This window comes from Bidens hawaiensis, unplaced genomic scaffold (genome assembly GCF_021521415.1).
Source record: "Bidens hawaiensis isolate Kalapana, Puna unplaced genomic scaffold, B.hawaiensis_p1.1 tig00038547_1, whole genome shotgun sequence".
NCBI classification, from domain to species: Eukaryota; Viridiplantae; Streptophyta; class Magnoliopsida; order Asterales; family Asteraceae; genus Bidens; species Bidens hawaiensis.
This window is the reverse complement of record NW_027496766.1, coordinates 151,406-168,118: the sequence shown is the minus strand read 5'-3', so window position 1 is coordinate 168,118 and position 16,713 is coordinate 151,406. Positions and strand designations below refer to the sequence as shown.

Sequence of the window (16,713 nt, the reverse complement as noted above, 5' to 3'; positions counted from 1 at the left end):
CAAATTGAAAGATAGAGAGGCAATGCTGTTGAGACCGGATCGCACCAGCTGGCCCGAACCAGAAAACTTGACTGGTTTACTATACAAAAATAATTACAAAAAAAAAATTCATCCCTAACAGGTATTTTTTAGGCAAAAGTTGTTCGGCTGATCCGACCGATCAGCCGGTTGAACCAGTTGCCTGTCCTTTTCACATTTAATAGTTATTCGATACAAAACATGTTCCGACATGTGAGACAACTGCAATTTGCTATTCAATAGTTGTATATTATGAAAGCCTCAATAGTTACCAAGTAATATTAAACTTTTGCAAAAGAAATTACATCAAAGTTGTCGACACATAATTAATAAGTAATCAAAAAAGAATTAAGTAGTTGTCATCATTTTCTTCAACATCTTCTTCATGTTCCATATCTGGTGTAATGTATATGCCAACTTCACCATCATCCCCAATCATATGCAAGTTAGGCAAATCAAATGGGCTATCTTTCGAATAAGGACCAACTTGATCAACACTTCCCATGTTATAAACATTTCTTACTTTTACATGTCTCACAACCTCCCAATCTTTATGCTTGGGATCAGTGACAAAGAACACCTTATCAACTTGTGTTGCCAATACAAATGGATCATCAGTTAAGTTAACCCCTGTATGTGCCTTGTATGAGAAATTTACCAATGTTACGCCATTATCGATCTTGCAGCCCATATTGATGTCAACCCAATCACATTTGAATAAAACTACTCGTATTTGACCCGAGTAGTTTAACTCAATAATTTCGTTCAATTTACCATAGTAGTTAATCACAGCTTGAACATGCCTTCTATCTCGACTACTAGTATAGTTTTCACCTTCTACAGTAACAACAACACCACTATTTTGGGTACTTAGTGATTTCTCTCGCTTTTTGTATGAAAATGATAACCCTTGACGAGTTATCGGGAGTATCGTTTCACACTTCTAAGTGGACCACGAGCAAGCCATTTTAGATATTCAGTTACTTCATCACCCTGTTCTTCCATACGTGCAACCTGAAACACATTTTATATTAGCCATTACATTAAGATCCCAAATAACACATTAAAATACATTCAATGTTTAATTTAGATTACCCTTTTCTTGAACCAATCAGCAAACTGTTGGCCATGAATCTTGTTCATTTCATAATCTGGTAATCGACGAGAACGTTACTATCCTTTGATTATATGTTTGTGTTTGCTTTAAAGAAAATTCAAATTACTATAGTTTTGTGATAGATGAATTAAGAACAAAATTATCTAATAACAAACCTAAATTAGCTTACTCTCGAAAATTGGTAACCGACTCAACATTGAATAATACATAACGATGTGCCTGAGTGAGAGACTTCTCATCAATGTCTGAATTTGAAGATCTCCTTCTTTTGGGAATAGAAGCCCTGAATGCAACTTACGAGCTAAGGCACGACCGGGGCAAAGATTGTTGGATTCTTCAATGTGATTTTGGTATCCCTCGTCATCATTCCTAGTTGCACCAGTGAAGAAGGTTTCTACATTTGATAGATATCTAGAGCAAAATGTAACACTTTACTCGGCTAGATAACCTTCAGCATTTGTGTAAGGCCTCGTTACCGGTGCCCTACATTGGACGTTGGATTTACTCATAAACACAGTTCTAAACATCAGAGTTAAATAAAATTTTATGCGGAATATAAAACTTTCATAACATTACAATAATAATCCATAACTTGTCTTAAAACATTCTTTGCCTTTCAATATCAAAACATTAAACATTAAACAACTTGCGTCATTAGATGCCAGACTCTTATTCATCTGCAAGTCAGCTATACTGAGTGAGTTATAGTTAATCATACATCACACAATACATATACTTTCCTTCCATTATGCATCCGAAGATACATAATAATTACTTTACTAATTTACCTTCATTACATAATTTACACATATTTTCATGCTATATAATTACTGTCCATTCTATCTCAGGTATTATTAGGGTCTGATCCCTCTGTCCTTGTCTGTCTCAGATATTATTAGGGTCTGATCCCTTTCTTGTCTATCTCAGATATTATTATGGTTTGATCCCTTTCTTCTATATTATTAGGGTATGACCCCTCTTTTCTTCTCTATCTCAGATATTATTAGGGTCTGATCTCTTACTTCTTCATCTTCGTACATACTGTCTTTACATACCCATAACATACATATATTTTCTTTAATCATTCATACATATTCATATATATATATATATATATATATATATATATATCATACACATCCATCTTTCACATACATATCTCCATTGTCAATACGTGCAATATCCAAAGACCGTTCACATACCGAAAAGCTTTCATTCACATACATAACATAATATCTATCACATAAATCATACATGGAATACACTTACCATTTAAGGTAAGTGTATTAACTATCACATCGAGTATGCACACAACCCCAAAAACATAACAAGGAAATGGGGCTAGAAACTCACCTAAACCCTAACCCTAAACCCTAAACCCTAAACTCACCTGAATACGGTTACGTTCACCGTTAATGGTTATTCCCTTCTTTAATTTTGCACGGCTAACTGTATAACAATTACGCCTTTTAATTACTATCACTAACCAAATTGTATTTCCAGTTTAATTGCAACCCTCAACGAACGGGGGTCCGGGGGCAGCGCTCCTGATGGTGGGGTTCTAGGGGCGGCAGTCCGTAGCGGGGTCCAAGGGGCAGAGCCCCTGGCTGGGGTTAAGCTTGGAAAAGTTTTATTTTCATTAACTGTCTTATCACATTTAGAATTAGGATTTTTAAATTATTATTTTATTCCCTATCTCATTCGTTATAGCGAATTGCCTCAGATTCGTTATGTAATCTTTTTCAATTCGTTATCTTGATTCGTCATTTTATCATCATCTTATTCGTCATTCTAATTCGTTATCTGAACATGACTTGATTCGTTATCTTAATATAACGAATTTGGTTAATTAACGAATCTCCTGATTCATTATCATGATGAATTGATGACTAACGAATCTCCTGATTCGTTATTCTAAGCATAGAGAATTGGTGGGTGACAAATCACTTGATTTGTTATGTGATTGGTTATCTTATTATCACGAACTGACTAGTAACGAATGACCTAGTTCGTTTTCGTAATCATAATGAATTGGGTGAGTAACGAATCACCTGATTCGTTATTTTAACATAACGAATTGGGTCAATCTTATCCAAACTTTGACTCAGAGGTCAAAGTAATTGTCAAGAACAATAACAGTCAACCTTCATCAGATCAGCAACTAAACCTCAAATCTCAACGAAATATCATGATTTTGGTATCAATATACTCGGAATCTCAGCGCTTAGAAACCCTAATCGTCAAATCAGTCTAACATTCACGTTTAGAGGGTGCGATTTATACATAAACACCTACGGCTCATTTATCAATCAATTAATCCCATCAAACATTAACCAATTTCAGTAAGTTTTGTCTCGTTGGATTCGTTTTTACCTCATGAACTCAGATCTAGGATTATTAAACGAATCTGAACCCAAATGAACAAGACACCGTTATAAACGTACCTTAAACGAGTCAGTTTACGAACACGATCTAGTCTTGATATTTGCTTGGTTCGTCACAACGCTCTAACACTATCAATCTCGGGTTCTCAACTTCGGATGTTGACTCCGGATAAAGGATGGTGTTTGTGTGTGTTTTTGATGGTGTAGGATATGGTGTAGAGATGGATAAAAATGAAAATGATTAGGGTTTAAGGGGTTTTTATACTCCCTTAAGCCCATGGATCTAAGGCCCATTCCATCTCTTATCCCATCTTCTAAAGTCCAAGCCCACCTTCTGTTAGTTTATATCTAAACCAATAAAGGACACACTACAAAATAAACGAAATTTCATTTATTATTATAACCGAAAATAGGATGCTACAAATTGATCCTTCAGGATGGGCTCTATTATGAACGTATGACTTAAGTTTAAGCAGGTACCGGATATTTTCATAGTTATAGGTCACTAATAATTTAAAAAACTATAAAAATTAGCAAATAATGGATAAAATTTATAGAAATGTTAGTTACCTTTCAATAGGGTACATCCATCTAAATGCAACAGGACCTCCTAATTTAACCTCTCGTGTTAAATGGACCACCAAGTGCACCATTACCGTAAAGAACGTTGGAGGAAATATCTTCTCTAATTTGCATAAAGTGAGAGCAACTTTAGAATTGAGAAAATGTAGATAATCTTCAGAAAAATCCTTGTAGCAAATGGCCTTAAAAAATTACATAACTCGATTATAACAAAGCTTACATGGTCTGGCAAAGTTCCACGTAATGCAATCGGCAAATACTCATGCATCAGCATGTGACTATCATAACTTTTCAACCCAATTAGTTTACGCTCATTTAATTGTACACATCGAGAGATATTAGACGAAAATTCATCGGGTGGCTTGATTGACTAGAGGGTTTTTAAAAATTCAGTCTTTTCACCCCGAATCATTTGATAACAAGCTTTTGGCATGAAAGTAATATCACTTCTAGGTCGCTTCTTTGGAGGCAATTCCTTCCTTATACCCATTTCTTGTAAGTCAAGTATTGTTTTATAGTTATCTTTTGACTTTCCTTCTTGTGCTAGTAAAGTACCCACTATATTGTCACAAACATTCTTTTCAATGTGCATCACCTCCAGATTGTGACGCAACAATAAATGTTCCCAATACGGCACATAAAAAAATACTTTTCTTTTTCCATGGACCACGAACATCGTTGTCTACAAAAAATTCCATGTCATCTAGTTGTTGTAGAACCTCATCTCTAGAAGGAGGAACATGAGCAATTCTAGATTCACTTTCTCCAACAAAGGATCTAACGTCTGAACGCCAACTATGGTCAGATGGAAGGCACCTCCTATGACACATATAACACCATTTTCTTCCATAAGTTAGCCATTTGGAATCAGTACCAAAACCACACACAGGACATGCAAATTTTCCTTTAGTGCTCCACCCTGACAGATTTGCATAACCTGGAAAGTCCGATATGGTAGAAATAATAGCAGCCTTCAATTGGAAGTGTTGTTTAGTTGAGGCGTCAAATATATTAATTCCATCTTACCACAATTCCTTTAATTCTTTTATCATAGGTTGCATATACACGTCTATCTTATTTCCAAGACCTTTAGGACCTGAGATGATTAAAGAAAGAAAAATATTCGGTTGCTTCATAAACAACCATGGTGGCAAGTTGTATGGAATAAGAAAAACTGGCCAAATACTGTGCATCTGGTGGATGACGGACGCTACGGGGTTCACTAGCAAATTCTGGAAATTTTTCATCAAAATTTTTCCAAACTAATGCATCTGCTGGATGACACAATTTTCCATCTTTTACATGCTCTGTATGATGCCACTTCATAAGCATAGACGTCTTTGATGAAATAAACAATCTTTTAAGTCTAGGCTTTATAGGAAACCACCGTAATATCTTTGAAGCCTTTTTCTTGGGCGCACTCACTTTGTCTTCTGAACTAGATTCGTAAACTTTCCATCTAGAAGATCCACAAAAAGAAAAAACTTCATCTTTCTTCTGGTCATCCCAAAAGAACATGCAACCATTAGGACATGAATGAATTTTTTCATATCCTAATCCCAAGTTGGCCATGAATTTTTTTAGTTGTTGTGCTGTTTCAAGTAACAAATTTCCTTCGGGTAATAGTGCCATTAGAAACTCTAACAACATTGATAAAGATTTGGTACTCCATCCATTGAGACATTTTATATGGTATAAATGCACCACACATGAAAATTTGTTGAACTTACAATTTCGGTACACCTTTTCTACAGCTTCCTTGACAAGCTTGTCGAAATTGTTTCTATTATTGTTTGTCTCTTGACTATTATTCGAAGCATTCTCATGCATATCCACTCCATTTCTATCTTTTGTTTCAAACATATCATTCAACATTTCATGCATTTCAAGGTTATGTATGGCTTCATCCTTGTTAAGGTTTGTGCTTGTGGACGCATTTGTGGTGCCTTCCCTATGATATACCCACTTAAAGTATTCTGGACGGAACCCTGAACATATGAGGTGATCCAAGATAGTTTGTCTATTCTGATATTTCATGTTTAGACAATTTGGGCATGGACATTTTATCGTCCCCCTATTGACACATGCTTTTTCAAATGCAAAAGTCAATAAGGTTTGCACCCCATCAACAAAAGTTTGACTTGATCTTGGAGCAAGATACATTCATGATCTGTCTATGACTATTCATAACGAATAATAAAAATTTTTGTAAGTATGTATCTGCATGAAAGCAAGCATAAATTTTAATCAATAATTATTACTAATTAATATTCAATTATTATAAATTAGGAGATTGGTTGACTCACTTTGATGATTAGTAGGTCAGTAACCTAATTCTTAATTGCACTTCTACACATCTACACATGTTACTAGTTCAAATTCTAGGCATTCAATCATAGTTTATTCAACCCTTACTTAGTTGTATTCAATATATGTACTACTTCACATTTTTCTAAGTGTTTTATTAGCAATTCTGCAAAATCTTTTACTATGCATTTTTAACTTCACTTGTAGCAGCGCTTTTAACATTAATTTTGCTCATTTTGATATGACACTATATGAAAGTGCCATGAAAAATTTTTAACACGATTATAAGTCAATAAATTTTTAAACAATAACTCGTTTATAAATTGAAAATAAGCTTACCAGAATCAAAGTAACAAAATCAAAGTCCCTTGATTCCTTGATTAATCTAATCTTTAAGTATTTGGCATAACAACAACAAAAAGAAATCTGCAATCTGTACATCGACTGTCATTTAAGGATGTTTGATGATACCAGATAACATTGATAACAGAACTAATTGAACAAGTGTAGTAACAAAAGAGGAGGTTGTTAGACTGTTGATATCTTTTTTTGTGCCTTCCTCGTTGAAGCTTTTGATCAAACTGAAAACTCAGACGTGCGTTAAAGGGGTTTGAAGGACTTCGCTCCAAAATATTATGTTGTATCATGTATCTCAATCTAAATGATTAACTTTTATCCATGGTGAAGTTTCAAATTTTAAGATATTAATTTTATTTAATTTTTTTATGTATAAAAACTCAAATTTAATATACGTTAAGTTTAATATATAATTATATTTATTACTATTTTATTCAATTTTTATTTCAAGTATTACATGAATTAAACGGGTTACCTAGGACTAGAGATGTTACAAAAATCGATTCGAAACAGTTAACCGGAAACCGAATCAAACTGTTGGTTCGTATAACGGTTTGAATATTTTTCAATCAAACCGGTGTTTTTTTCTTAAACTGGTTTAAAACCGACCCAAATCGGTCCAGATCAGTTTGGCTGCTTCTATGCTTAAACTGGTTTCTAAACAGATTTGGTTTGACCAATGGTTTGAATTATATAATTGAAAGCCACAACAGTCAATTGACGATCAAGCAATGTATTGACAATGTTTAATGGTCAAATATAGTCGTTGTAGGCTAGATAATGGGCAACATAGTGATCATGATCAAATATAGTTAGTCATAGTGAAATTGAGTGTAAATGTCTAAATTACCCATTAACACTCCTAGTGATCGTCATCACAGTGACCAATGTTGTAATAGTAGGTTTATAAGGCCGAATACTAACTACAATATATGTCGTCGAGGCGAGTTTCTTTAACTCCATCTAGTTAAAAAGAATTGATCAAAGATGGTCAACCTCAGCCAAATTCACATCTAGTCGATTAACTTAGGCTGATTTTGACTTTAAAAAATAAAACTTAGTTCATATTTCTATACTATTAAAGAACAAATATTATTTTTTGTTAATTAATAATTAGCAGTTTTTAATTTTTAGAATAATTTATACTGATATTGATATCCCCTATTTGGTTATACATATTATTAGACTTATAATATCTGACATATATATAATATCCAAAATCGATTTTCTTTATATTTTTCATGTCCGAGTACTCCGAGTACACCCAACTCCCTTGCCAACCGCATAGGGTCCATCTAGCGACTTTTGCAACATTGACAGTGACCATTATTATCAGTGTAAGTACTACTTGGTAAACCAAAATAAGTGGCAGAGCCAGGAATTTTATCCTATGGGTTCAGGATTTTTCGTGCTCGTTTTTTCAGACGTTAAAATTTTTGGACCCGGATGTATCAGGTTGGGCCGGGTCGATCATTTGGTCAGCTAAATAAAACGCAACATCATTATTATAACAAAAGTATATCGTTAATATTTAATAAAATACAAAGTCATATTAAATTAAAAAAAGATATACCATATTATGATTGTTCCATGTGCGTTTTCATGTTTTGAAAACTATCATAACATATTCATCCGTGACTTTAAAAAATAACACATTTTTAAAATAAAAAAATGAAAGCATCATCCATATAATCGTCACCCATCTGATTAATTAAAGCATCAGTCATCCGATTACGCATCATTCATGTTTAGTTTATATTTTGGTGTTACGATTAAAATGTTAATTGAGTTGGGCTTATTGACCCATTCTATGAATAACTCTGAACATTTTTTTATAATATATATACGAGTTATTATTTGTCCATTTATGATGTTTGTTAATAATTTTTATATTTTATAAAAAATATATTCATTTCGAAAAAATAATTTAACTAAATTTTTCATAATCATGGGTTCAAACTTCTTATTTTGAAACGATACTGGGTTCGCTCACTGAAAAAGAATGTGTTCTCTCGTTAATTTGATACCATAGGTTATATATAAAATTGAAATAACTGGCCGATTCCGGTGGTCAACATGTGGCTCCGCCACCGATCAAAATGATTAATTGTTAAAAAAATAATTGTATAGGTCAATGTCATTATCATCGGTGATGAATTGTGATAATATTTTGTCGTTCATGTACATTTTATGTTCATTAATACCCAAGATGACATAAATCCGTTATGACTTATATAAACCCGTTTGCCATATGTTTTAGTATAAAACTAAGGTTAAACATGATCGATAATATGTATTAATGGTCAAACAAAGTTGATTAAGACAAAATAATGGTCGATTATAGTAAATGATAGTTAATTTACAATAATCGTTGTCATGCGAACAAAGGTACAAATAACTAGGAATGTAAAAGAGATGAGTCGAGTCTGAGCTTGGTTTGTTTTAATTTAAAGGAGCTTGTTAAAGTTTGACATGCATAACATATATCTAAACTACTAAAACTAAATCTGTTTACTATTATTTACTAGATAAAACTAACTAATTATCAAAATCTATGAGATTCCCTCCATCAAAGTAATTATTTTGAGATTCACTAATATTCTCTTTGAAAATTCCCTCCTACCTAATTCTTATTCCCACAATATGTCTTTTGTAACCAAATCAATGATGCGGGGAATGGGGGATGAAGAGTTTTTAACAAATCAAAATGTCTCCTAGAGCATGTATGTATTTAAAGATCATAAGCAACTGAAGAAGTTGTAATTCACAAGGTATTTGTTCATTTCCTACACCTTTAAATTTGTCTTGTTTGGTAACTTAGAGATGCACACCAACTGTCCGTTGAAATGCTTGAAGAGATAGTGTTTATGGTCAGATTATAATCCTAGAATCTGAGTTTGTTTGTAAACCTTACTTTAAAAAATTGAAGGATTGACATAATTATATATTTATTATGGTCACCTCTGTGTTTTAACCACGCATAAAAAAATCAACGGTCTTTTGGTCAACTCAAAAATTGAATACTAGTTTATATCATTTTTAAAATATCAAACACTTATATATAGTCGACTTTTGTCAAGTCAACTGTTATGTGCAGTCCAAACAGCCCTTCTGGCATGTGGTTTCAGGTACTCAGCTGCTTCTAAGGCTGTTGAGGCGGTGTCCTAATCTGTACATCGTTTGGATGTTGTGAATCCGCTTGCATGCTAAAAACTAGCTCTAGCGATAAGGTAACATATATTACTTGCTTACTCTTCATTGTTTCCTTGTTGTACTAATGCCCTGATGTGGATGGCTTCTTAGTCTTTACTCTTTAGAGTCTTCATATTGTACAATTGTCTTGTGGCTGCAAATTATTGTTGTGCCCTTGGTCATTAATTGTGTTTTCTTATGGTACAAGTGTATAGTGGCTGCATTTATTTTATTTAAGACCTTACTGATTAGTCGATGTGGTTAACAAGTCCATAAAAAGTTGCTGCAAATTTCTTTTTATACCTAACATTATCAGAGATCATGGATTCAAATAGCCACTAGTACAAAAACTTGAATTTTATTTTACGAAAAATCCATTAAAGTGAGTTGCATATGTATGTCGGTAACATACCGAAAACCGGTACCGAACCAGTATTTTTGGTTCCTGTACCGACACCAAATATTTACATATTTCAGGATTGGAAAAATCGGTACCGGTATGACACCGATCTCTTCCCTAAACAAGATGACACTGAGTCATATTTATAGACGCTTACTTCTTTAGTTTTTAATACATCTAACCACATCTTTATTATAATATTGTATTGTATTAAAAAAAGTTCATGATCTTTGTTGGGTCGATAGTTTGACCCAAATGAGGAGATTTGACCTAAACGAAGAATATGGAAGATTGGAATCTTCTCAACCTCCTCAGAAACTGCTAAGTATTGAATCCGAGCACACCTTGGAACTCCGAGCAAGCTTTTACTTAGCCGAGTACGAGATTTTGCCTCCCGGGCAAGGTTTACTTCAAATAGTCTTCTTAAGTGGATATCCGAGTAAGGTATGCTAATTAGTACATTCCCGAGTAAGGATCACTGATTTGGCATTACCGAGCAAGGTTCACTTTGTCAAGCAGGGTTGTTCTTCAAGACCAAGTATTTTACTCATCCGAGTAAGGTTTGGTTAACCAAGTCCATGAAGCCAAGTGATTGGAAGACCGGGCAAGGTATTCTTTAATAATTATGGTCCGAGTATACTTGATGAGTTAATGGAATATCTCTAAGTTATATCGAGTAAGGTTCTGCTCAAGTAAGGTATGTACTCCCGAGTACGCCTTATCAATAAGTTATTCAATGACAATGAGCCGAACAGGACCATAGAAGAACAAGGTTGCTCGTAAGGATTTGTCGGGCAAAGTTTGATAAGTTCAAGAAGATTGAAGTCTACTCGGTGAATATTTTACTTGGTAAAATATTCTTTAAGTAAAGTCTACCCGGAAACCGATCCCGAGTACACTTCTATATTTACCAAGTCTGAAGGAAGGCCGAGTACACTGCGTACTCGGAGACTAAAGATTAATGAAAAGCCTACCCGGAAGACTTGTTTTACACTTAGCTTATTTTGAATATGTAATTTGAATACGTATGATTGTATTTAGGGTTTCTAGAAGGAATGACAGCTGTCCTAGGTTGGAAGGCCTATAAATAGAATATTTAGGGCACGCCTCCAAGGAGAGGCAGATGGACACATGATACGGATAAGACCGACACATTAATTGAGAGAATATTTTGTGTGTGTCGGCTGTCCTAGGATTCCTTATAGAACCCTAAATCGATTACCCCGTTTGTATGATGAACATTATATAAATGGAAATCTTTTGAGTGAATCCTGTGTGTGCCATCTATCTTTGAATATTCATTGCAACCGTATGTTTGTTATTGATTCCGCCTTTAACAAACGGTCATCTTTCTAAATATAGTAACCCGTCATTAACTCTCTTGTCAACACGATTAATTTTGTGTGAGTTATGACATGATTGATTAAGATCCGAGCCGAATCGACCATATGAAGGGACCTGACAAGTGGTATCAGAGCTGATTACTGCTATTTTTAGAAAGAGTGTTGCTGATTGAAGATTTGAAGAAGAATGACGTAAGCAGACACTGTTCGATTGATTTGTGACGTCAGCAGCCCTGTTCTTCATTTTTCTTCCAGATCTACAATTTTCGGAGTTTTCTTTTCCTTGTTTAAATTAAAGTTTTAATCTTTATATCTAAATCTTGTTCTAATCACATCAGACACATCAGATCTGAGCATTCGGTTTCAGATCTGATTATTTTTGAAAAACTTTTTATCAAAGAAACTGATTTTTGATTTCTCAAAATGTCTGGATATGAGGAACAAGAGGTGTCTACTAACAAGATACCAATGTTGTATGGATAGGAAAACTTTATCAAATGGAAGGTACTCTCTGAAGCAGCTGTGTGCTACAATGACATTGACATGTGAAACTCCATCAAGAATGGTCCGCAAACTACTATAGAAGAAGGTGCAAATGCTACTACAACTGCTGCTGTAAGAGAAAAGATGAGAAAGGTGGATGACAAAGCCTTGGCTATAATTAAGCTAGGTTTGTCATGGGAAATACTGACCAAGGTGGCTCATCACACAACTGCCAAACAAATGTATGATGCCATCCTTGAGATGTATGAAGGGAACTCTGAACTGAAAAACATAAAGAAGCAAAGATTGAAGCAACAGTTGGAAAGATTCAAATATAGGGATGGAGAAAGGTTGAAATCAATACTAGAACGTTTTCTGAGTATTGTGAATGAGTTGAGAACAACTGATTATGTAATGACTGATTTTTATTTGAATACAAAGTTATTCAACTCAATGCCAAAAGAATGGTATACTGCTTGCAAATTCATCCTTCAAAAGCAGAATTTCAATGAATTGAAATTGGATGATGTGGTATGTTTTCTTCAAGCTGCTGAACTTGAAATGATTGAGAATGAAATGATTAAGGAAGATAGACCAAGCTTCAATGTTTCAAATGCATTGATTGCCCCTATGGGAAACCTGTCAACAAAGAACCAACAACAAATTCCCATCATAGAAGAACCAGCTGAACATAATGTTGTGACTTCAAAATCTTTCATTGGGGGTAGCACAAGTACTCAAGGAAATCAGCAGAGGTTCAATGTGAAACTAATTGATGATTCTGAATCTGCCTCTATGTCTAGTAGAAATGTTACTAACCCTGTAACAGGACATGTCCAAAACAATGAGACACAAGCTTTGTTGTCTATGTTCACTGAGTCATATAATGCATTTGTTGCAAAGAACATGATTCACACAAGTGTGGTTCAAGATGATTTAGAACAAATTGATGCAGATGACTTAGAAGATATGGATTTGAAATGGCAAGCTGCCATGTTGGTTTTGAGAAGTAGAAGGCTGTATAACAGAACTGGTAGAACTCTGGTCTCTGGTCCTAATGACAGGATTGGGTTTGACAAGTCAAAAGCAATATGCTACAATTGTCAGCAACCTGGTCATTTTGCAAGAGAATGCAATCAACCAAGAAATTTTCAGATAAATCAATTTCAGAATCAACAACCAGGAGGTCAGCATCAATATCAACAGAATCAACCAAGACGTCAGCAGCATTACCAACAAAATCAGTCAAGATTCAACAACAACAACAATCAAATGAACAACTTCAACAACCTTCAGTCTCATATGAATAATCAACAACAAAGTATGCAACAGAATCAAGGTTTTCAAATGAATAACAATCAAAACCTTCAAGCTGTTCAAAATGTTCCAAACAACACTGTTCCATCAAATCAAAATCAGATCAGAAATCAAGGAAATGTGGCAGTGACTACACAACATGAAGGAAGTTTTGATTGGAGCAGTCATGAAGAGGACATTGCAGATGATATCAGGAAAGCAAATGTGGCATTCATGGCCATAATTGAGAAAGAAAAGGGATCATCTTCTCAGGTACACTCTGCTCCTACAGTTGACTTAAATGAACTTGTCAGTGAACTAAAAACAAAAGTAGGCAAGCTGGAAGGTGAGTGTTTTAGAAAGCAAAGTATCATAAATGAGTATGAGGCAAGTGAAATGATTAGTGATGAAAAGATTAAGAGCCTTGAAGATAATGGCATGATCATCTATAGAACTCAAGCCAGATACATCACTGAGATTGATGGTTTAAAGAAGATGTTGGTTGAAGAAAAGGTGCAAAACACAATACTAAAGGTTGAAACTGAATTTCTGAAGAATTTGGTCTCAACTGGCAACATATTTGGAATACTGAATCAAGTGAAAGAACGGGACAAATACAAGACAGTTCCACCTCCATTCAACAACAACTTTATGCCTAAAGTTGACAAAGAGAAAAGAGATGCATACTTACAACAATTCAAAGATGTCTTTCAAGACAGGGGAGAATTTGTTGATTTGTATCAAAAGGTAGAAGTAAATGAAGATGGAGAGTTTGTGATTAAGAAAGAAGTGAAAGAGAAAAAGTCAATTGGAGTTCAAGTCTCTGAGGATGACCTTGATTAAGATGAGTTGGATCAAGATGATTTGAGTGATTTGAGTGATCAAATTACTGAAAAGGAAATCGAAGCTGCTAAAAGAGGAAGAAAATACAAGAAACCTGAATCTGTTGATAAACTTCCAAAGTATCCACCAGTCCCACCAAGATTAAAGAAGCAAAATGATAAAATGAAAAGAGAACATGTTTCTTTTGATATCTGTGAAAGGAGGAAGATAAACTACAATGCTGTCAGACCAGCAAGCAAAGCTGTATTGGCTAGAATAAAGCAGAACAACAAAAGGAAAATGGTGACTGAAAAAGTTGAAACAAAAAATTTTATCCCAGTTTATCCAATCTTTTCTAGTCATGAGGTGTTGGATGTTGGAGAAGTGGAAATTATGGAAGAATATAAGAAAAGACAATCAAGGGTTAGAGAAAGTAGTGATGAAGAATCTATGATTATGAAGAAAGTTGTCTTTGTCAAAAGCAAAGTTGCAAGACAAGACATCAAGATTGAGGAATTTGTTCCTTTTTAGGAATGTTTGACGAACAGTATAAAGATAAAGAATCATTATTATTTCGACACAAGAAAACAATTGATTTTGATGGTCTAAAGAATCAGAAGACTTTAGGAGTCAATACACCTAAGCCAAGTGTAAGATATTCAAGAAACCAAAAGAACAAGAAGCCTTCAAGGGCAAGGTTTGGTGCAAAAAATGTGATGAATATGGTCACCACACAGATTCATGTAATGAAAAATTCAACCTCAAACCATTTGATGTCCCAAATGGAACAATGTATGGTCAAGACTTTGTTTTGTACAAACAAAAGTATGATATGTATTTGGGAAAAGGAAATGTGTGTGGAAAGGAGACAAGTAACAAAAAGAATGCTGAAATCAAAGGAAAGAAACAAATGACTGAGTCTGCAAGAAGAAGTGAGTCACAACAGAAGCACAAGAAGGTGACAAAGAAGAAAAGTCAGTCATTGAAGATTAATCAAGACACTCAATCAGTTGAGTCTCAAGAATCATCAAACAGTGAGAAGACAAGAAGGAAAGAAATTTATCTGAGAATAAAACCAAATGAACTGACTGGTGATGAAAAATTCTTGATGAAACATGGATATGAACCACAAGGTTTCACTTGGAAACCTAAAGCAGAAACTGAAATTGAAGCTGTGACTGATATAAGAGACTACTCAGAAACAAAGGACTATGTCTTGAAAAAGAATGTCACTGACTCAGTCGAGCCTCAATGTTCAGTTTCACTTTTCAAAACACCTAGAGAATGTGGCTATGAAACTGATCATTCTGATAATCTGGAGATCACTCATGCAGATCCTAAACCTACAACACTCACTTCCCAAGCTACCACTGAAAATGACACTGATGAGTTGTAAGTTGATGAAGCTTGCACTTCATCACTTAACTAATCAAATTTCTCTTTGTGCAGGAACAGGCCACTCCATTGAATGATATATGGTATATGGATAGTGGTTGTTCTAGACACATGACTTGTGACAAGAGGTCACTTGTGAACTATGAAGAGAAATATGAAGGTCCTGTTGCTTTCGGGAGTGATGAAAATGGTGGAAAGATTGTGGGAAAGGGAATCTTAACAAATGGAAATGTGTCATTTGATAATGTGTTTCATGTTGAGGGACTTCAATACAATCTTCTGAGCATATCACAGATGTGTGATAAAGGTTACAAAGTTTGTTTTGATGATTCTCATTGCTTCATCTTAAAACCTGAGTTTGTAATTCCACCTGAGATGATTATGATGATGGCACCCAGAAATGGCAACTTATATGAGTTAAATATGAAAGAAGCCATTTCAAGAGGTGGTGCATGTTTTGTCTCCAAAGCTACTGAAAATGAATAAAAATTGTGGCATAGGAAATTGTGTCATGTAAACTTAAAAAACATGAATAGACTGGTCAAGGGTGAACATGTGATTGGTTTACCTACAAGAGAATTTAAGTTTGATGATCATTGTGACTCATCTCAAAAGGGAAAACAACACAAGTCTACTCATAAGACAAAGCTCATCAATTCAATTGATCAACCACTTGAGTTACTTCACATGGATCTTTTTGGTCCTGTGAGTGTGCCAAGTATTGGAAAGAAAAGATACTGTCTGGTGATCATTGATGACTATTCTAGATATACTTGGGTCTATTTCCTAAGTACCAAGGATGAGTCTGCTGAGTTGATTATGGGTTGTGTTACAATGATTGAGAGAACAAGCTGAATAAGAAAGTCAAATTGATGAGAAGTGACAATGGTACAGAGTTCAAAAATGGAGTTATGGAAGAATTCTGCACAAAGAAAGGAATATTTCAACAATTCTCAGCTCCTAGAACTCCTGAACAAAATGGTGTGGCAGAAAGAAGAAACCGAACTTTGATAGAAG

At 34.5% G+C, this 16,713-nt stretch overlaps 1 protein-coding gene across 1 annotated transcript; it reads right to left on the bottom strand.

Annotated features, from left to right (window-relative positions):
- Positions 1-355: 355 nt before the first annotated feature.
- On the bottom strand, positions 356-6,138 carry LOC143590413 (uncharacterized). Its single transcript, XM_077070903.1, has 6 exons — positions 5,277-6,138; positions 4,776-5,038; positions 4,090-4,283; positions 2,272-2,344; positions 960-1,032; positions 356-855 (listed from the first exon to the last, which is right to left on the bottom strand). The coding sequence occupies exons 1-6, from the start codon at positions 6,136-6,138 to the stop codon at positions 356-358; spliced, it is 1,965 nt and encodes a 654-aa protein (XP_076927018.1).
- Positions 6,139-16,713: the final 10,575 nt, after the last annotated feature.

Bases quoted from the DNA above. Each gene is read 5' to 3' on its own strand.
- LOC143590413 (XM_077070903.1), bottom strand. From the start codon at position 6,138: ATGAAATATCAGAATAGACAAACTATCTTGGATCACCTCATATGTTCA. The intron at 2,345-4,089 runs GTAACTAACATT...TGTGAATGAAAG, and splicing joins TGGATGTACCCTATTGAAAG to CTTTTCGGTATGTGAACGGT. The intron at 856-959 runs GTGTGAAACGAT...TTGTTACTGTAG, and splicing joins TGCTCGTGGTCCACTTAGAA to AAGGTGAAAACTATACTAGT.